The sequence below is a fragment of the Rhinoraja longicauda genome, chromosome 3 (genome assembly GCF_053455715.1).
Source record: "Rhinoraja longicauda isolate Sanriku21f chromosome 3, sRhiLon1.1, whole genome shotgun sequence".
NCBI classification, from domain to species: Eukaryota; Metazoa; Chordata; class Chondrichthyes; order Rajiformes; family Arhynchobatidae; genus Rhinoraja; species Rhinoraja longicauda.
In genome coordinates, this window is record NC_135955.1 from 68,781,048 (window position 1) to 68,802,495 (window position 21,448).

The 21,448-nt window shown below is 40.8% G+C and overlaps 1 protein-coding gene across 4 annotated transcripts in view; it reads left to right on the forward strand.

Moving 5' to 3' along the window:
- The window catches only part of ccdc112 (coiled-coil domain containing 112), a 39,536-nt gene extending 18,989 nt beyond the window's left edge, over positions 1 to 20,547 (forward strand). The window contains exons 2-9 of one of the 4 annotated variants that reach the window (XM_078396326.1): positions 469 to 590; positions 10,338 to 10,427; positions 11,198 to 11,273; positions 14,534 to 14,912; positions 15,305 to 15,721; positions 16,366 to 16,461; positions 19,805 to 19,926; positions 20,021 to 20,544. In XM_078396326.1, the coding sequence (XP_078252452.1) occupies positions 554 to 590; positions 10,338 to 10,427; positions 11,198 to 11,273; positions 14,534 to 14,912; positions 15,305 to 15,721; positions 16,366 to 16,461; positions 19,805 to 19,926; positions 20,021 to 20,051 (1,248 nt within the window). In that variant the 5' untranslated portion in view covers positions 469 to 553 and the 3' untranslated portion in view covers positions 20,052 to 20,544. Of the gene's footprint in view, positions 1 to 468; positions 591 to 10,337; positions 10,428 to 11,197; positions 11,274 to 14,533; positions 14,913 to 15,304; positions 15,722 to 16,365; positions 16,462 to 19,804; positions 19,927 to 20,020 lie in introns of all 4 variants that reach the window. The other 3 variants (XM_078396323.1, XM_078396324.1, XM_078396325.1) reach the window with 3 other exon arrangements.
- The last annotated feature ends 901 nt before the right edge of the window (positions 20,548 to 21,448 follow it).

The window sequence follows — 21,448 nt, forward strand, 5'->3', positions numbered from 1 at the left end:
TTAACACCAAAAACAATGCATGCTGGAAATACTAAGCAGGTGAGTTAGCATTCATAGAGTAACTCTTACAAGAATCTATACGTGAAAAATAAATTAATTTGTTCTGTCTGCGGATGTTTATCTGACCTGCTTATTTTCACTTAACATCTCTTCACTTAACATCCATTTTTAGTATCTCTTTACTTAACATCCATTTTTTAAAATAACAAATCTTGGCTGCAATTTGAGCAATCTAATAACAAACAGCTGATTAGTTTCAAGACTGGCATATAAAGAACAAAGTGCCATGGAATTATATTCCACTTAAAGCCAGTGCTTTCAGCAGAAACATGTTTATAGCTTTGCAGTAATCATGCCAATTACAGTATAACAAAATAAATAGTAATTTGGGATTATATGTTTTTAATTCGAACATTTTTGCATTGGTAAAATATTAATATTTCTCATTGTCTTTCTTTCCTAATCCAGAATAGCCAGTTTAGAAAAGGATAAGAATGCTTATCTTTTTAATAAAAGAAATGAATTTCGAGCGGAATATAGTGCACTTGAGGAGATGGACCTGAAGATGACAGATTACAGGAAAGCAGAAAGTAGGAATCCACCAATTTATGGGGGTGTTGGTGGGGACTTTGATTTTTGTATGATTTTTCTCAATGCTATCTCGGCAATGTAAGTTTGTCATAAATCTATATTTAAGAATGGAGTAGATCTTGCTTTGTTTCAATGCCATTTCTATGCTTGCTACTATTTATGCAACATATCAGTTTGTAATAATCGCCTCTGAGACAAGATTATGGATTCAAAGGGTGAGCTAGTTTGTTTAATTAATCTAGGTTAATGTTACTGCTGGATTATAATGTGGTATATTTGAGATGTTATGCTGAGATTGGCCCTTCATAATCTTTATGAATTCGTATGAGAGCAGGACAGTGGACATATGGAGTTTAGCAAGGCTGCTGTCAGTGTCCCATACGGCAGGCTTGTCTGGAAGATTAGATCAATTGTCTTGGGGGAAGGAGTCGGAGGGTGGTAGTTGAGGATTATTCGTCTGATTGGAGTGGTGTGCACAGAAATCTGTGCTGGGTCCATTGTTTGTCATCAACATTCATGATTTGTATGACAATGTTGTTCACATGCTTACTAGGTTTGTGAATGACACCAACATTTGTAGTACAGGGAGGAAGGCTATCTGAGTTTACAAAACATCTGGATCAACTGGGAAAGTTGGTCATGTAATGGCAGATGAAATTTAACTGTGATATATGTGAGGTGATGCATTTTGGTAAGGCAAACAAGGGCAGGACTTGCACAGTAAATTGTAGGGCCCTGGAATATGTTGCAGAACAGTGTGACCCAAAGGTACAAGTACACAATTCCCTGAAAGTGACGGGTCTGTTAAAATGATGACGAAGAAGGCATTGGACATGCTTAGTTTAGTTAATTGTTTATTGGCAGGTGTACCAAGATATAGTGAAAAGTTTTTGTTGTGTGCTATCCAGTCAGCAGAAAAACAATACATGATTGCAATTGAGCCATTTACAGTGTATGGATACATGATAAGGGAATAACGTTTAGTGTAAGGTAAAGCCAGCAAAGTCTGATCAAGGATAGTCTGAGGGTCACCAAACAGGTAGATAGTAGTTCAGCACTGCTCTCTGGTTGTGGTAGGATGATTCAGTTGCCTGATAACAGCTGGGAAGAAATTATCCCTGAATCTGGAGGTGTGTGTTTTCACACTTCTAACCCTTTTGCCTGATGGGAGAGGGGAGAAGAGGGAGTGGCCAGGGTGCGACTTGTCCTTGATTATGCTGCTGGCCTTGCCGAGGCAGCATGAGGTATAAATGGAGTCAATAGAAGGGAGATAGACACAAAAAGCTGGAGTAACTCAGCGGGGGACAGGCAGCATCTCTGGAGAGGAATGGGTGACATTTCGGGCCGAGACCCTTTAGGGATAAGGGAAACTTGAGATAAACACGGTGATGTGTGGAAATAAAGAACAATGAATGAAAGATTTGCAAAAAAGTAACAATGATAAAGGAAGCAGGCTATTGTAAGCTGTTTGTAGTGTGAAAATGAGAAGCTAGTGCGACTTGGGTGGGGCAGGGACAGAGAGTGAGAGAGGGAATGCCGGGACTACCTGAAGTGAGAGAAATCAATATTCATACCACTGGGCTGTAAGCTGCCCAAGCGAAATATGAGATTCTGTTCCTCCAATTTGCGTTTGGCCTCACTCTGACAATGGAGGAGACCAAGGACAGAAAGGTCTGTGTAGGAATTGGAAGGAGAATTAAAGTGTCCAGCAACCGGGAAATCAGGTTGGTTCAGTTGGGCTGAGCGAAGGTGGTCCGCAAAACGATTGCCCAGTCTGCGTTTGGTCTCATCGATGTATAAGAGTCCACATCTTGAACAACGGATACAGTAGATGAGGAAGGAGGAGGTGCAACCTGAAAGGACTGGGGTCCCTGGACAGAGTCGAGTGAGAAGGTATAGCGAGAGGTTTTGCATATTTTGTGGTTGCAGGGGAAGGTACCTGGGGAGGGGGTGGTTTGGGTGAGAAGGGATGAGTTAATTAGGAAGTTGTGGAGGGACGGTATCTGCGGAAGGCGGAAAGGGGTGGAGATTGGAAAATGTGGCTAGTGGTGGGATCCCATTGAAGGTGGTGGAAATTTTGGAGGATTGTGTGTTGTATACGACGGCTGATGGGGTGGAAGGTAAGGACTAGGGGGACTCTGTCTCTGTTGCGACTAGGGGGAGGGGGAGCAAGTGCGGAGCTGCGGGGTACCGAGGAGATACGAGTGAGGAGAGGGGAACCCCTGTTCCCTAAAGAATGAGGACATCTCCGATGTTCTCGTATGGAACACCTCATCTTGGGCGCAGATGCGGTGTAGACGGAGGAATTGGGAGTAGTGGATAGAGTCTTTGCAGGAAGCAGGGTGGGAAGAAGTGTAGTCGAGATAGTTGTGGGAGTCAGTGGGTTTGTAATAAACGTCTGCCAATACTCTATTTCCTGTGATGGAGACTGAGATCATGAAAGAGGAAGGAGGTGTCGGAGATCGTCCAAGTAAATTTGAGTGCAGGATGAAAATTGGTAGTGAAGTTGATGAGTTCTGCATGGGTGCAGGAGGTAGCAACGATGTGGTCATCAATGTAACGGAGATAGAGTTTGTGTACGCATAGAACTGGAATTGTTCAACGTACCCGACAGAGGCAGGCATAGCTGGGGCCCATGCAGGTGCTCATAGCTATGCCTTGGACTTGGAGGAAGTGGGGAGGAGTAAAAGGAGAAGTAGTTGAGGGTGAGGACCAGATCCGCTAGGCAAGAGTAGACTGTTAGTAGAGGGAAATTGGATGGTTCTGCGGTCGAGAAAGAAACGGAGGGCTTTAGGCTTTCCTGGTGGGGGATGGAGGTGTAGAGTGACTGAACGTCCATAGTAAAGATGAGGGAGTGGGGGCTCGGAAAGCAGAAGTTAAGAGACAAAGGGCATTGTGAGGTATCTTGGATATAGGTCGGCAGAGATTGGACCAGGCGGGATAGGATGGAGTTGAGGTAAGTGGAAATCATTTTCGTGGGACAGGAGCAGGCAGAAACAATGGGTCTGCCAGGGCAGTTGTGTTTGGGAATTTTGGGGAGAAAGTAAAAATGGGCTGTGCAGGACTGGGAAATGATAAGGTTGGAGGTTGTGGAAGGCAGACAGCCAGAAGTGATGAAATCAGTAATGGTGTTTGAGATCAAGGCCTGGTGCTCATCTGTGGGATCATGGTCCAAAGATAAGTAGGAGGAGGTGTCTGAGAGTTGTCGCCTGGCCTCAGCCCGGTAGAAGTCAGTGTGTCATACTACCACTACCAGAACTAGAGGGCAGAGGTTTACGGTAAGAGGGAAAAGTTTTCAGAGAACTGAGGGGCAATCTCTTTGTGCAGCCAGTGGTGCGTACATGGAACTAGCTGCTAGAGGAAACTGAAGAGGCAGATATAATGGTGACTTTTAAAAAGCATATAGACAGGGATGTGAATAGGAATGATTTTGAGAGATTTGGGCCAAATGGGACTGGCAAAGTTATAAAACCTGATGAGCATGGACAACTTGGGCCAAAGGGCCTGTTTACATGTCAGAAAGTCATAGAGCTGCACAGCACAGAAACAGGCCCTTTGATCCAGCTTATCGATGCTGACTAAGTTGGCATATTGAGCTGGTCCATTTGCCTGAATTTGGCCCATAGCCCTCAAAACACTTCCAGTCCAAATATCTTTAAAAAGTCGTAATTGTATCCACTTCTATTGCTACCTCTGCCAGCTCATTTCAGATACAAGCTACCCTCTGAGTGAAAAGGTTGCCCCTGAGGAACCTCTTAACATTCTTCATACTCAACTTTAGCCTACGCCGAAGATAGACACAAAATGCTTGAGTAACTCAGCGGGTCAGGCAGCATCTCTGGAGAAAAGGAATAGGTGACGTTTCAGGTCGAGACCCGTCATCAGACTGAGAATCAGGGAGGAGGAAACTAGAGGTATGGGAAGGTACAGAACAAAGCAGAGCCTGCATCTTGACTCAGGAAAGATCAAGCCCACAATGATCAGCAGCAGTAGCAGCAATCAGCAGCAGTAGCAGCAATCAGCAGCAGTAGCAGCAATCAGCAGCAATCAGCAGCAGTAGCAGCACCAAGCTGTGTTGCTTGGGAAGTATTGTGTGGGGAAAGTAAGGAGTAAGACCTGTGTGATCTCCCGGACAAGTTTCGATCGCCTAGCTTGGGGTCGGAGAGGAATTTCTCGGATTTTTTTTCCCAAATTGGCCTGGGTTTTTTATCCGGTTTTTCGCCTCTCCCAGGAGATCACTCAGTTCTTTTGGGTGGGCGGTTGGAGCGGTTGGAGCTGCGGCCGGGCGGTAGGTTTAGTAAACCGAGCACGGGGCTTTGTTTGGGGAGTATGAGTGCCAGGGCAGTTTATTGTTCTGGGTGTCGGATGTGGGGAATCTGGGAGTCTGATAGTCTTCCAGACATCCACATCTGCGCCAGGTGCGACGAGATGGGGATCCTAAGGGACCGTATTAGGAACCTGGAGCGGCAGATTGATGACCTCCGTCTGGTCAGGGAGAGTGAGGAGGTTATAGATAGGAGTTACAGAGAGGTGGTCACTCCAAGACCACGGGAGGTAGACAAGTGGGTTATGGTTAGGGGGGGCAAGGAGCAGAGGCAGGGACTAGGGAGTACCCCGGTGGCTGTACCCCTTGGAAATAAGTACTCCTGTTTAAGTACTGTTGGGGGGAACAGCCTACCTGGGGGCAGCGACGGTGCCCGGGCCTCTGGCAAGGAGTCCGGCCCTGTTGCTCAGAAGGGTAGGGAAAGGAAGAGGAGAGCGATAGTAATAGGGGACTCTATAGTGAGGGGGTCAGATAGGCGATTCTGTGGACGCAGTCGGGAGACCCGGATGGTGGTTTGCCTCCCTGGTGCCGGTGTCCAGGATGTGTCTGAGCGTGTCCAGGATATCCTGAAAGGGGAGGGAGAGGAGCCAGATGTCGTGGTACATATAGGTACCAACAATATAGGTAGGATAAGGGAAGAGGTCCTGAAAGGAGAATTTAGGGGGCTAGGAAGAGAGTTTAAAAAAAAGGACTTCCAAAGCAATAATCTCAGGCTTACTGCCTGTGCCACGCGATAGTGAGAATAGGAATGGAGTGAGGTGGAGGATAAATACGTGGCTGAGGAACTGGTGCAGGGAGCAGGGATTCAAGTTTCTGGATCATTGGGACCTCTTCTGGGGGAAGTATGACCTGTACAAAAAGGACGGGTTGCATCTGAACCTGAGGGGAACCAATATCCTGGCGGGGAGATTTGCTAAGGTAATTGCGGAGACTTTAAACTAGTACGGTTGGGGGGAGGGACTCAAACACAGATAGCTAATAGGCAGTTTGTGAGGCAGGAGGCAGAAAAGGGAAACACTCAGACCCAATATGTAGGAGAGAAAGAAGGGAAAAGAAATAAACTGAGAATAAGAAATGATGGGTCCCTTAAATGTGTATATTTTAATGCTAGGAGCATTGTAAGAAAGGTGGATGAGCTTAGAGCCTGGATTGACATCTGGAAGTATGATGTTGTGGCGATCAGTGAAACATGGTTGCAGGAGGGTTGCGATTGGCAATTAAATATTCCAGGATTTCATTGTTTCAGATGTGATAGAATCGGAGGGGCAAGAGGTGGGGGTGTTGCATTGCTTGTCAGGGAGGATATCACAGCAGTGCTTTGGCAGGACAGACTAGAAGGCTCGATTAGGGAGGCTGTTTGGGTGGAACTCAGAAATGAGAAAGGTTTAGCAACAGTTATAGGGGTGTATTATAGACCGCCAAATAGGGAACGAGAATTGGAAGAGCAAATATGTAAGGAGATAGCAGATATTAGTAGTAAGCACAGAGTAATGATTGTGGGTGATTTCAATTTTCCGTATATAGACTGGGAATCACATTCTGTTAAAGGGCTGGATGGTTTGGAGTTTGTAAAATGTGTGCAGGATAGTTTTTTGCAGCAATACGTAGAGGTGCCTACCAGAGAAGGGGTAGTGTTGGACCTCCTGTTAGGAAATGAGATGGGTCAGGTGACGGAGGTATGTGTTGAGGAGCACTTTGGGTCTAGTGATCACAATGCCATTAGTTTCAATATCATTATGGAGAAGGTCAAATCTGGACCAAGGGTTGAGATTTTGGATTGGAGAAAGGCTAATTTTGAGGAGATGAGAAAGGATTTAAAAGGAGTGAAATTTAACTTTTTGTTTTATGAAAAGGATATAATAGAGAAATGGAGGATATTTAAAGGTGAAATTTTGAGAGTACAGAGTCTTTATGTCCCTGTTCGGTGGAAAGGAAAGAATAATAATTTGAAAGAGCCGTGGTTTTCCAGGGAAATTGGACACTTGGTTCGGAAAAAGAGGGAGATATACAATAAATATAAGCGGCAGGGAGTAAATGAGGTTCTTGAGGAATATAAAGAATGTAAAAGGAATCTTAAGAAGGAAATTAGAAAAGCGAAAAAAAGATATGAGGCTGCTTTGGCAAGTAATGTAAAAGTAAACCCCAAGGGGTTCTACAGATATGTCAATAGCAAAAGGATAGTGAGGGATAAAATTGGTCCATTAGAGAGTCAGAGTGGACAGCTATGTGCTGAGCCGGAAGAAATGGGGGAGATATTAAACAATTTCTTTTCTTCGGTATTCACCGAGGAGAAGGATATTGAATTATGTGAGGTAAGCGAAACAAGTAGAGTAGTGATGGAAATTATGAGGATTAAAGAAGAGGAGGTACGGACACTTTTGAAAAATATAAAAGTGGATAAGTCTCCAGGTCCTGATAGGATATTCCCTAGGACATTGAGGGAAGTTAGTGCAGAAATAGCAGGGGCTATGACGGAAATATTTCAAACGTCATTAGAAACGGGGATGGTGCCGGAAGATTGGCGCATTGCGCATGTTGTGCCTTTGTTTAAAAAAGGTTCTAAAAGTAAACCTAGCAATTATAGACCTGTTAGTTTGACGTCTGTGGTGGGAAAATTAATGGAAAAGATACTTAGGGACAATATATATAATTATTTGGATAAACAAGGCCTGATTAGAAACAGTCAACATGGATTTGTGTCTGGAAGGTCATGTTTGACTAATCTTCTTGAATTTTTTGAAGAGGTTACCAGGGAAATTGATAAGGGCAAGGCTGTGGATGTTGTCTATATGGACTTTAGTAAGGCATTTGACAAGGTTCCACATGGAAGGTTGATTAAGAAGGTTAAATTGTTGGGTATTAATAGTGAGGTTGCAAGATGGATTCAACAATGGCTGAATGGGAGATACCAGAGGGTAATGGTTGACAATTGTATGTCAGGTTGGAGGCCAGTGTCTAGTGGAGTACCCCAAGGATCTGTGTTGGGTCCACTGTTGTTTGTCATTTACATTAATGATCTGGATGATGGTGTGGCAAATTGGATTAGTAAATATGCAGATGATACTAAGATAGGTGGTGTAGTTAATAATGAAGTAGAGTTTCAAAGTCTACAGAGAGACTTGGGCCTTTTGGAAGGGTGGGCTGAAAGATGGCAGATGGAGTTTAATGCTGATAAGTGTGAGGTGCTGCATTTTGGTAGGACAAATCAAAATAGGACGTACAGGGTAAATGGTAGGGAATTGAGGAATGCAGTGGAACAGAGGGATCTGGGAATAACTGTGCATTGTTCCCTGAAGGTGGAATCTCATGTGGATAGGGTGGTGAAGAAGGCGTTTGGTATGCTTGCCTTTATAAATCAGAGCATCGAGTATAGAAGTTGGGATGTAATGTTAAAATTGTACAGGGCATTGGTGAGGCCGAATCTGGAGTATGGTGTGCAGTTCTGGTCGCCAAATTATAGGAAGGATGTCGACAAAATGGAGAGGGTACAGAGGAGATTTACTAGAATGTTGCCTGGGTTTCAGCACTTAAGCTACAGAGAGAGGTTGAACAGGTTGGGTCTTTATTCTTTGGAGCGTAGAAGGTTGAGGGGGGACTTGATAGAGGTTTTTAAAATTTTGAGAGGGACGGACAGAGTTGACGTGGGTAGGCTTTTCCCTTTGAGAGTGGGGAAGATTCCAACAAGGGGACATAGCTTCAGAATTGAGGGACAAAAGTTTAGGGGTAACATGAGGGGTAACTTCTTTACTCAGAGGGTGGTGGCTGTATGGAATGGGCTTCCGGTGGAAGTGGTGGAGGCAGGCTCGATTTTATTATTTAAGAGTAAATTGGATAGGTATATGGATAGGAGGGGATTGGAGGGTTATGGTCTGAGTGCAGGTAGATGAGACTAGGTCAGGGAGAGTGGTCGGCGTGGACTGGTAGGGCCGGACAGGCCTGTTTCCATGCTGTAGTTGTTATATGGTTATATATAATTATATGATGGTCCATGACCTATGCCTGTGCCCTCTAGTTTTTGAATCCTCTACCCTGTGAAAAACACTGAATATTCACTATATCCATACCTCTCATGATCTTGTATGTCTAAATAAGGTCCCTCATTCTCCTGTCCTCTAAGAAAAAAACCCTTTCCAACTTAGACAATAGACAATAGGTGCAGGAGGAGGCCATTCGGCCCTTCGAGCCAGCACCGCTATTCAATGGCTATTCAATGACATGGCTGTCACTTCATGACATTGTTGCTACAGCTGGGCAGCCAGATCTGCATACATGTGGTCTCATCAATGACGTACAACTAAATGATGATGTGCCACCTTTTGTACTCGAACCCCTTTGTAATGAAGGCAAGCATGCCAAATGCTTTCTTCATCACACTGTCCACCAGGCTCACCATTTTAAGGGAGCCACACACCTGTATTACCACATCATTCTGCAATACTCTAGGGATCTACTATTTACTGTGCAAGCTCTGCACTAGTTTGACATACTTGCCTCACCTCACACTTGTCAGAGTTAAATTTATTTTGCCATTCCTTGGCCCACCATCCCAACTGATCTAGATTTTGTTGTAAACTTCGATATCCTTCTTCAATGTCTACTATACCAACAATGTTGTCTGACTCTGACTAAGAGACTATACAAGAAATATAAACTTTGTGTTTTTCTCTGCCAATTGTAACTTGATTTTCTAAGTCTTTGTGCTTCTTTCTATCTTTCGTTTTATTGTGGATGCTGAATGCTGAAATGACTGACTTGGCTGCCATGCAAGAGTAATCCAATACCTGCAGATGCTCATTTGCTGCCTTCAGTAATTTGATCAACTGCTAAAGATGCATCATCTGAGTAGGGGCAGGAGATCACTTTTCATAGGTGATCCTCCCCAGTCTGAAGAAGGGTCTCGACCTGAAATGTCACCCATTCCATCTCTCCAGAAATGCTGCCTGTCCCGCTGAGTTACTCCAGCTTTTTGTGTCTATCTCCTCAAACCAACACTGAATACAGATTAATTGGCTGTTCACTTATTTGCTCTTGATGGGATCTTGTTTTGCATAATTATTTAATAACAATAGACTGCACGGCAAGAGAAAATAATTGAATGGGAAATGTTTTGAAATGTTTCTGAGCTGTGAAATGAGCTTTTAAAAATTGCATGTATTTTAAAAATGCCTTTTGAAGAGTAGTATTGAAACAGTTATTCAGAAGACATTTAAATTTATTAAGGTTTTAAGGGCATTGTTCAAACCAATATGAATGTGAATAAATTGTCTAACTGACTTAAGAAATGGAAGACCTCAATTTCATTATGATAAATTGAAATATAGAATATTTTGACACACTCTTTCATAAAAGGGGACTTTTATATATTGATGTGACATTTGTAAAATCAAATGTAATTTAGCATTTCTTGGCTGAAATTTTCTAGAGATGAAAGTTCAACAGCAGCTTGCAAAAATACATCATAATGTGAAGAGATTCCAGGGCCAGCTCAAAGATGTCAAACCTACTCCAGAATGTAGGTATTACATGCAAATATTATTAATAAATGTGATTAAATGCTTTCTAGTGCACTACCTGAAATTTTGCATGGGGGTATTATAGTACCCCCAATTCATATTGCAGCATGCATGAAGGTCATTTTAAAACCGAAACCTAGTGATAAATTCTGGACGAAAGGAAAATTGCTCTTTTTTTATTCATGGTGACACACCAGAAAAGAGTGACAAATATGACTTTGGTTGGGCACAAGAAATAACCAAGACACATGTAACTGCAGCCTCTGGTGCTGTCAAAATCTCCCTGTTCTCCCACCTGCCTGTCTATCACTTCCCCTCACCTGGATCCGCCTCGCGCTTGCCATTTCCTGCCTTACTGCTACCCCTCATTTTTTTATACTGGTTTTCTCCTTCTTACACTCTCTTGATGCATGGAATATTTGAAGATTGTAAATTTTGTGGAATTTTAGAAGTTTTCAGAATCTTAAACTTTAATTTTGCATCCTCTGCTGTTGTTCACAAACTTGCCTTGATGCTTTTAGGAAGTGAATGATGGTTGCTATGTGATGACTCTTAACCTCCCAGTTCTCTTTGTAATGAAGATACTCCATTTCATCCTGGTATTTCCACTTCAAGAATAATTTCTCATAACCCATATCATATTTGTATAGTTGATAGTTTCAAATCTATTTCTTTTCAAGTATTTATTTAATTCATTCAGTTATTAATGATGCTAATTGTGGATTTACTAACATTAATTTACTGATGAATTGACGTGTGACGTTTTCAGTTATAGAAAAATTGAGGGAAGTAATGGAAGAGGTTGAAGATGCAATTAGTGAATTCAAACAAGAACAGCGCCAGATGTAAGTGTTTAAATATTCTGACCATTTCTGAAATGCTGCAATGCTGCAGAGTTTTCCATTTCTTGCATATAAAAATGTTACCATTTTAGTTAAAAGCTTAAATAAAGATATAGACAAGGAAGAATAGCATTTGGGATCAAAGGAAAACTAACCCAAATATCAGAATTGGACTTTTGTAACTTTTACTTCAAATTTGTTATGGCATGAAAATTGTGCATAGATTTCAGGTTTGTCAATGTTTTTTTTAGCAGGGTGGCCCTTGGTATATTCTCTCACTTGAAACCTGGCTCCTTCCCTTGCCCAGTGAAATAGGGAGGCTTTCTCTGTAGGGGTAGCGAGCTGGCTTTGTAAAACTACTTTGACACTCAGGGAAACCCACTCACAAACTCACAGGATGTCAAAGTTATCAGTGTGATTGGATAAAGTTGGTGACCTTCACAAACATTCAGTAATACATTGAACAGATTTTTAAATAATTTTGTTTAAAAACTTTTTTTACAATTAAGCTACAAAACTACATCAACACAAATAATAATAATAAATTAAAAATCACTTGAAGTAACATTTAATGAAAACATTACTACTTGCCCTTCCCCAGGATTTGAATGTCCATGTTACAATGTGAACTCCTGTATTTGTAACCAAGCTGTTCAGTGGGCAGATCTCCTAGTCTGAGAGCTGAAAAGGTTATAAAAGATCACAGTAATTCCTCTGCTTTTGGTGAGGTTTTGGATTAGGCAAGGAGTCTTCTGGAGTAGCTCAGCAGGTCAGACAGCATCTCCGGAGAATAGGTGGACGTTTTGCTTTGGGACCCTTCTTCAGATTGGAGGTGGGACAAAGTCTGGTAAGTGATAGGTGGAAACAGATGAGAGGGTGGGTGGGGGGGTTGATAGTCAGATAGACAAAGGCCACAGATGAAAATACCAAAGGTGTGAGATAAGGTGTTTCCAAATTGTGAAACAGAAGAGGGAATGTAAATGGTAGGGGAGGGGAGAAATGGGCGTGAGTCCAGGTGGGGCACAAGGAAGAGGCGGGAAAGGAGAAGTGAAAAAGGGAGGGGTGGTTGTTGTAGGTTGGTTACCTAAAATTGGAGAATTCGACATTCATTCTGTTAAGTTGTAAGGTTCCAAGGGGAATATGAGATGGTGTCCTCCAGTCTGCTTCTGCCCTCACACTGACAATGAAGAAAGTCCAGGATAGAAAGGTCAGTTTGAGAATGTGAAGGGAAACTAAAAAGCAGGCCTTGGTAGACCGAGCACAAGTGTTTGACGAAATGGTCCTCAAGTCTACGCTTGGCCTTGCCAATATAAAGAAGGGCATATTGGGAACAACAAATGCAGTAGATGAGGTTAGAGGAGGTGCATGTGAACCTCTGTCTCACCTGGAAGGACTACTGAGGTCCCTGGGTGGATATAAGGAAGAGATAAAATGACAGGTGTTACATCTCCTGCAGTTGAAAGGGAAAGATTTGGGGGAGGGGGGGGGGTTTGGGTTGAAAGGGATGAGTGACCCAAGGAATTGTGGAGGGAGTAATGTCTGGAAGGCAGAAAGGGTGGGGATGGGAAGATGTTTGGAGTGCAGGGGGCATTCCTAAGGACCTTCTACAACAAGGTGGTTGCATCAGCCATTTTCTATGGAGTGGTCTGCTGGAGCAGCAGCATCTCAGCGGCGGAGGGGAAGAGACTTGACAAGCTGGTCAGGAAGGCCAGCTCTGTCTGGGTTGCCCCCTCGACTCAGTGCAGGCAGTGGGAGAGAGGAGGATGATGGTAAAGTTAACATCGCTGCTGGACAACGACTCCCACCCCATGCAGGACACTGTCACTGCACTGAGTAGCTCCTTCAGTGACAGACTCCTTCACCCCAAGTGCGTGAAGGAAAGATATAGGAGGTCCTTCCTTCCTGCTGCTGTGAGACTGTACAACCAGCACTGCTCCCAGTAGATGAGTCAACAGGAACAGTTAAGGAATACACAGTAAACTGTTGACAATTTATCCTTGTCTTTACTTTTATTTATAATGAATGATCTCTTGCTATCCACTTTGCTGCTGTAACACTGTAAATTTCCCCTGTGTGGGACAAATAAAGGAATATATTATGTGATAGTTAGGGGGATCGCATTGAAAATGGCAGAGAATGATGAATTGGTGCAGAGACTGGAGTGAAAGGAAGGACCAGGAAAACTCTATCCTTGCTTTATCTGGGGGGGAGAGGGCAGAACCACGGGACACAGATGACACAAGTGAGGAATCCATCTATGACAGCAGTGAGGAAACCATGTTAACTGAATGGAAAGATGGAGACGGAGAAATTGAGAGTACGGGATAGTGTCTTTGCAAGAGGCAGGGTAGCAGGAGATGTAGTCCAGACAACTGGGCGTCTGTCCCCTGTGATGATTCCAAGACTAAAATTCAACACTGTTGAAGGAATGGCAAAAATATTTTCAAATCAGGATGCTATGTGACTTAAAACTTTAGGGGCAGTCAAACTTCACCAGGGGGAGGGTGGTACAGGTCAAAGAGAAACAATACTCCATAACTTGTACATTCACAGTGCTTGGTTTTCGCAGGGCACGTTGGAATATTAGATCTTCTGAATATAAAGCACCATCTGAATATGTAGATATAAAATATGTAGGTAACAAACTGTCTTTACAACCAATGGGTACATTTGTGGCTACATTTAGCCCAGAACATTAGTAGCTGAGCACAGAGAGAGGCCGGTCAACAGAATTGTCCGTGTAGACCAGATGTCTATCCAAGCTTGTTCCATTTTCCTGCATTTGGCCATTATCCCTCAAGGTCATTGTATGTGTCCAAGTCTTTTAAACATTGCAATTGTACTTGCCTCTGCAGCATCCTCTGGCAGTTCATTCCATATACCCGCCACTCTTCGTGTGGAAAAGGTTGCTTCCCAAGTCCCTTTAAAAAAATATTTCCTCTCTCGCCTTAATTCCCTCCCCTCCCTTCCTGCCTCCCCCCCTGCACTTGCCCCTTCCCTCCTTCCATATGCCCCGCAATCCTATCCCCCACGCTCGCTGTCCTCCTTCACCAACCCCCTCCTGTTTGTTCTTACTACTGGCCACTAAAGGGTCTTGACCTGAAATGTCCCATTTTGTGTGTGGGTTGTATTTCTTTTATTTGGACAAAAATACACATTTCTTGTGTCATGTGTTGGATGTAAGGAGGGCACATTACATTTTGAGCTGTTGAGTTCCTTTGTAGGATTAACTATAACGTAGTTTAATTTATTTTTTAATATAGATATGAAGACCTTTTGAAAAAAGAAAAAAATGCTACTCAGGAAATTTCAACTACAGAAAAACAAATGGAAATATGGGCCAGGAATCCACCAGAGAAACCCAAGGCTGCCTTAGCAAAAGGATCATCAGTTAAATCTGATACAGACAATATGCTGGTAGAAATTGCAGAGTTCAAGCAGTTCCTTCAGCGGACAGGTCACCAAGGTGGCTGGGATGATTTTGATCATAAGAACTTTCTTAAAGTATGGATAAAACGCAAAGGAAACCTTTCCTTTATTGAAGAGGCTATGCAGTACTTGGTGGGAAGGGCTCGAGAGGACATAATTCAGCATGAACGATGGTATCAAGAGTTTCTCTTTCTTGAAAAGAGGCAGAGAGAGGTAGGAAAGATATTGGATTGGAATATTTTAAAATATTGAGTGGATCTTGAATTAAAAATTCTGCATTTTACCACGTTAAAATGACCAAACATTTTTATTAAAATTGATTTAAAAACATTCCCTCTCCACAGATTAAATTGAGATTGAAGATAAACATACAGTATTTCCTTTTAATGAAAAGCATTTGCTTGTCAATATATGTATATAAACTATAGTTTCAGCTGAAAGAAAAAATCTGAAGACTATTATCGTTTTGTGAAAATCTTACCGTTTAGGTTTGAGTGGAATTAAATGATTTATGACTTTCTTCAAGGTGAGAAATGGTAATTCGAGGAAGTAGGATTATCAGTGTTCACTCAGCCATTTATATTGTTGTTGAAATTACCTGACAGGCTATTCAGAAATGGAGAATAGAGAAGCAACAAGAAAAAGCAAAGTTGATGAGGATGCAAGCACAGAATGAAGCTGAACTAGATGCAGAGCAACAGGCAAAAGAAGGGGCTAAACAACATAAGTTTGAGAAGGAGAGAAAAGAAAAAGATTTCCAGCTCCAGATGTGGAAGAAAGAGAAGGAAAAGCAGTTTGCTCAAGATAGAAAAAAACAAATGAAAGAAGAAGCAGAGAAATTGAAAAAGCAAAGAAAGGAAAACCAAAGGCAGTACAAAGTGAAGAAAATACTCGAAGTTTATGCTCAACAAAAGGAGGAGGAGGAGGAGTTTCTGAAACTGGAATCCCAAATGAAAGAGCGAGCTGAAAGAGAAGAAAATCGATGGCTTGTGACAAGAGAAATTTCCAGGTTTCAAGAGAGAGTAAGTCTTTTAGCTTGCTTATAAAATTCCTAAATTAGAGAAAACTCAAGTAATCTGCCATCCCAGGGTTTGCCATTTGCTGACTGAGTGGTGTTTCCTATGCACCCTTTAAATTTGTTTGGTCCTAGTTCCTACGCTACCTTTAAACTTGCCTGGGCTCCGTTCCTCACACTCACTTTAAAATTGCTTAATTTATTGGCAGATTTATTGTACCATTGTGCAACTTATTTTAAAATGAAGTAAAAGTATTAAAAGGATTAACAACATCCAATAGTGTTGAAAATCTGCCAGTCCAGCACACCAAAGTCATGGGGTTGTCGGATGTTCTTCATTGTTTGTAACTGTTAAATATGTAGAATAGTACATGTATTATTGTATCAGCAAAGTATTAATTTTAGTAACATATTTAAAATATATAATTAAGGTATAATTCAAAAATATAATTTGCATTTTAAACCCTTTCAATTTGGAGTACTTTGTGTTTCAATGAAAAAGCGATATTCATTATTTTCTGTCATTATTGATTAAGTCAAGCAATTAGAATGTAGAAAATTATAACACAGGAACAGGCCCTTAATGTCTAAGCTGAACATAATGCCAAGATATACTAATCTGATTGCTCAATGTATTTTTATATCACGCAGGATTTTCTCAAATTGGAGTTCAAATTATCAGGAAAGCAAATAAAGAAACAGTTGGAGGATGAGCGAGAGAAGAGATTTGCCAAGCTTAAAGAGAAGGTTTTGTTTCTGATTTTTAATAGAACATTAGCCACTGCCTCAATGAGATTTGCAAGATTAACTACGTTTGTTGAGCACATTTTCTGAATGGAGTAATAGTGCCAGATTACTGAAAATTGTTTGCAGCAAATGGGTCAAAATATGAACTCAGCATCCCTTTCATGGTTCTCTTCTAACTTGGGATTTTTTGATCCTTTTGTGCTTTTGAAAAAGACTTTCTACTGATGGTTATGAGCTGGCTTTAAGAATGTAGAATTTTAACTCACTTAGATATTTTTATTTATTTATATGAACTCTAGCCAGATGTCAGATGCCACCAACCAACGACACTACTTGGAGCCTTTATCAAGGTGGAGTTGATGGGCATGTGAGAAGGAATAACTTGCAGGGATGTAATTTGGGGGATGAGATTGCTCTGAGAGCCAACATACACTTAACGGGTTAAATGCCACTTTCTAATGGTATAAAGAAATACAAAATATGAAGCAAGGGAAAAAATTGTAATGGCTCTTGCCATACTTTTTCAGTCCCCTCTGGCTACTGGAGTGGTGCTGAGGATTGATGTATGATAGTTTTTTAAAAAGGGAGGTAAATATGGACTGTTATTCCAAGATATAACACTAGTGGTTTATTTATTTATTGGAATTTGATTAAAAGAAATTTAATTATTAAAAACGCAGCTTAACCAAGAGCAATCAGCTTGGATTTGTATGGCGAGGTCAGTCTGACTGATTTTTGATTGAATACTTTGAGAAGGTAACAAGAAGGGTTGATGAGGGTAGTGGTTTTGTTACCAACCATGCAGATTTTGGCAATACTTTTCACAATGTACTTATGGTAGGCCGATCAAAAAAGCCAAAGTCCATTGGATACAAGGTAGACTGGCAAATTGGATTTAAAAAAATCATAATGGATGGTATGGTTAATTTGACAGAAGTGGCAAATAGAATTTAATCCTGAGAGTCATTAACTAATGCTTTTGAGGAAATACAACAAAAACGGGAAAATGTACCATTAATGGGAGGACCACAGGCAGAGCAAGGAATTAAAATTCAGAAAACAGATTAGAAGCCTTCATAGCGGCAGTAGATTGGACGTGGAGTCACACAAGAATCATTGCTGGTGCTCCTGTTGTTCACAATATCAGTAAATAATTTGGGTAAAATTACAATTTGTGAATTTGAGGAGAAGATTAGAATGGGAAGAATAAGGATATAATAGAATTTAACACTGATACATGAAACATGTTATATTGTTGTTTAAGAAAAAAATAGCGAGCTTAAAGTAAGAATCTGAATTTGTATATTGAGAATAAAACCACACAACTAATTACAAGCTATTTCCCCATTGAAGGAAACTGAATGCTGGGGTGAGAATTGAAAGTTTTTGCTAAAATTGTATTGAATCTTGCATACATTAGGCTCTATACTGTTTGTAATTCATTAAAAAAAACGATTGAGGTTACCAATGAATACAGAAAAATGATTTCAGATTGGGAAAGGATTAACAAAATGGAAGCCTTGACTCTCAAAGTAAAGGCCACTTGTGGTTTTAAAAAGTTCAATAGAAATACCAAGCAAGCAGTGGGAATGGGAAACTTGCTTCCAAAGAGATCTATTGACGAGTGCATTTAAAGAGTGCTGGGTAGGCATCAGGGAATTGTTCTGAGACAGTTCGATGAGGGGTTGTGTGCAAGTTGAACATAAAAGATTGAGCTAATGCAGGTCTATTTCTATCCTGTATATTGAACATAATAAGGATCATTTATCAGGTTTCATCATTTCTCATTCATAAGTTAGAAAGCACAGTTGAAGTGGGTGGCTTTTGTCTTTGTTTTTTTTAATCTTTGGAGTACAGTCTATTACTAGGTGTCAGACTGTATGATGGAAATATGATAAGCTGCATATGAATATTTAGCAGGTGGCATCTGGATGCGTTAGATTAAATTAAACCCTCTTCGAGCTGGGCCAGGCATTTGAGGTCCAATCTTTCCAAACTGTTTTCATTTTCCATGATGATGGGCGTGAAAAAGAAAAGTTTTAAACATCTTTTTTCAGAGTAATTCTGTTTAGATTAGGTAATGTAAAACAAACAGTAAAATTGACAGATAATTGGCTCCAAATTTCAGCAAACCAATTTGCTAAAACCTTAAGTATACAATTGAAGAATTCAAAAGGAGAAAAAACAAACATTTACATTGTCACAATTAAATCATAAAATGTAGATTACCCGCAAATTGTATACCTCTCGTATTAATTCCATTCTCTTGAACCAAATGGTGTTACTAAACCTCAGTCAGGACTAAACCCCATAGTTTCAGCCTCATTGGAATGATGGTTGTCATCAGAAATGGAGACTGGCATTTATGCATACGTGCAAGGGAACCTAAACTTCCACATGAATATAAATGCTGAAAGTTGCCTGCAGACCCGTGTAGCCATGTAGCAGAAATTTTAGGCCAATGGAGTAAAGAATGGAGAAAAGAAAAATGTAATACAAAGATAACATCATATTTCAGATAAAGGTTCCAGTATTTCTGTACCATAATCACTATCTGAATTAAAAAGCACCTGCAGGTGCATGAAACATGACAGAAAAAGGGAATGGAAATGCTCGGCAGAAATAAACATTTCAAATTGATGCCATTTTATTGTCGATATTGTTTTGGCATTGGGTAGCCTTGGAACCACTAGATCAATAAGAGTGAAATTTTCCTGCATCAGATTTATATTATAGGGTGGTATTTAGACACTAACACAAGTTATATCCACTAAGCAAGAAATAGGTAATGTACAAAAAATAATTTTATTTAATCTTCCAATTTTACACTATATTGGCTCTGATGAATAATGACCAAATGGCAGGGTCTTCAAATGATTACAAAAATCACATTAAATACCCAAATCTGAGATTTTTGCTAAAACGTGGCAGGCACCAAGCAGGCACAGAGAATCAAGTAAAATCATAAACTTTCATTAAAACATTGTTTGTTCCAATAAAAGAGCATCAACTTGAAATTATAACGTTCTTTCTTTTAGACACCTCCTGGCCACTGAAATTTTGCTTTTAAAACTCAATCTTAATTTTGTCTACCCTGATATAAATCTTTGGTGGTGGTATGCAGAGGAGAGAAGAAAGAACGTTATAATTTCAATCGTTTAAGTACGATTGGGCTGAGTTTTACCTAGACATAGAAAAATTACTTTAAATGTCTGAAATAAAACTGCAGTTGATTTATCATCTTTAGAAAATGGGATGTAAAATGGATATCTGATTTTAGACAGCGTGTTACTTTTGGAGAAAAGTTTAACACAAATATTTGTACTGCTATACATTTGCTTAGGTTGAAGCTCAAATACAACATGATTCATCAAGACTATTCAAACCAACCAAAGGTTGGGAAGAACACACAAAAAATATAGGGAAAACTGATGGTGGGGTTATGCTGCATCTTCCTCACCGGCGGTAAGTGATTTAACATGGCAAAAAATTGGATATTGAAATAGTATTTTTAGCTTTGCTTGGTTTTCTCATGATCATATTTTCTTTTGTTTTTCAGGGCTATTCCTAATTGGCGGAAAGGGGTATAAAGATATTGTTTTACAAGTAATTACATTAAATAGTGATTGTATGTTATCTTCATTATTAAATAAATTGAAAAACAGTTGAAGAAAATGAGAGTTCATGATTTGATGGAAAAGAGGCAAGGAAAAATGTTAAAATCTGGATTTGTGTACCAGAAATGGAACAATGATTGAATTGTACTTGAATGCGCAAAATAATAAAAGCAAAATGGAAAAGTTAGAATCATTGATAACAAAAACAAATAATACAATAGCAATAATAAAGACATAACATATGTTTGAACTGGATTGGTAACTTAAAATTAAATTGATTGTTATAATGACTTTAGAATTAGCCCATATCACTATGGAATTATCAGATTGCTGACCTTATCCATTAATGGTCCTTTTACCAAGAAAGGCTACATTTATCCATGTTCTAAAGATATGGGGAGTTCTTCTTGCATGCTTGTCATTTATTTATCAGTACCTAAAACATATCACCTGGTAAATGTATTTCTCTTTATGGGACTTTGCTGGGGGCCATGCTCTAATTGCAATGATCCGATGCTGACAGTTATTTTGAGAGTCATAGAGTGATACAGTATGGAAACCGGCCCTTCGGCTCAACTTGCCCACACCAGCCAACATGTCCAGCTACACTAGTCCCACCTGCCCGCATTTGGTCCATAACCCTCCAAACCTTTCCTATCCACGTACATGTTTCTTAAATGTGGGGGTAGTCCTTGCCTCAACTACCTCCTCTAGCAGCTTGTTCCATACACCCACCATCCTTTGTGCGAAAGGGTTACTCCACAAATTCCTATTAAATCTTTTTCCCTTCACCTTAAACCTATGTCCTCAATTCACCTACTCTGGGCAAAAGACTGCATCTATTCCTCTCATTATCTTATACACCTCTATAAAATCACCCCTCATCCTCCTGCCCTCCAAGGAATAGAGTTCCAACCTACTCAACCTCTCCCTGTAGCTCAGACATTCTAGTCCTGGCAACATTATCGTAAATCTTCTCTGTACCCTGTCCAGCTTGACAACAGCTTTCCTATAACACGGTGCCCAGAACTGAACACAATACTCTAAATGCAGCCTCACCAATGTCTTACATATCTGCAACATGACCTCCCAACTTCTATACTCAATACTCTGGCTGATGATGGCCAAGGTGCCAGAAGCATTTGTGACCACCAATCTACCTGCGACTCCACCTTCAAGGAACCATGCGTCTGCACTCCTAGATCTCTCTGCTCTACAACACGACCAGAGCTGTACCATTCACTGTGTAGGTCCTGCCCATGTTAGATTTCCCAAAATGCAACACCTCACATTTCTCTGCATTAAACTCCATCAACCATTCCTCAGCCCACCTGGTCAATCGATCAAGATCCTGCTGCAATTTTTCACAA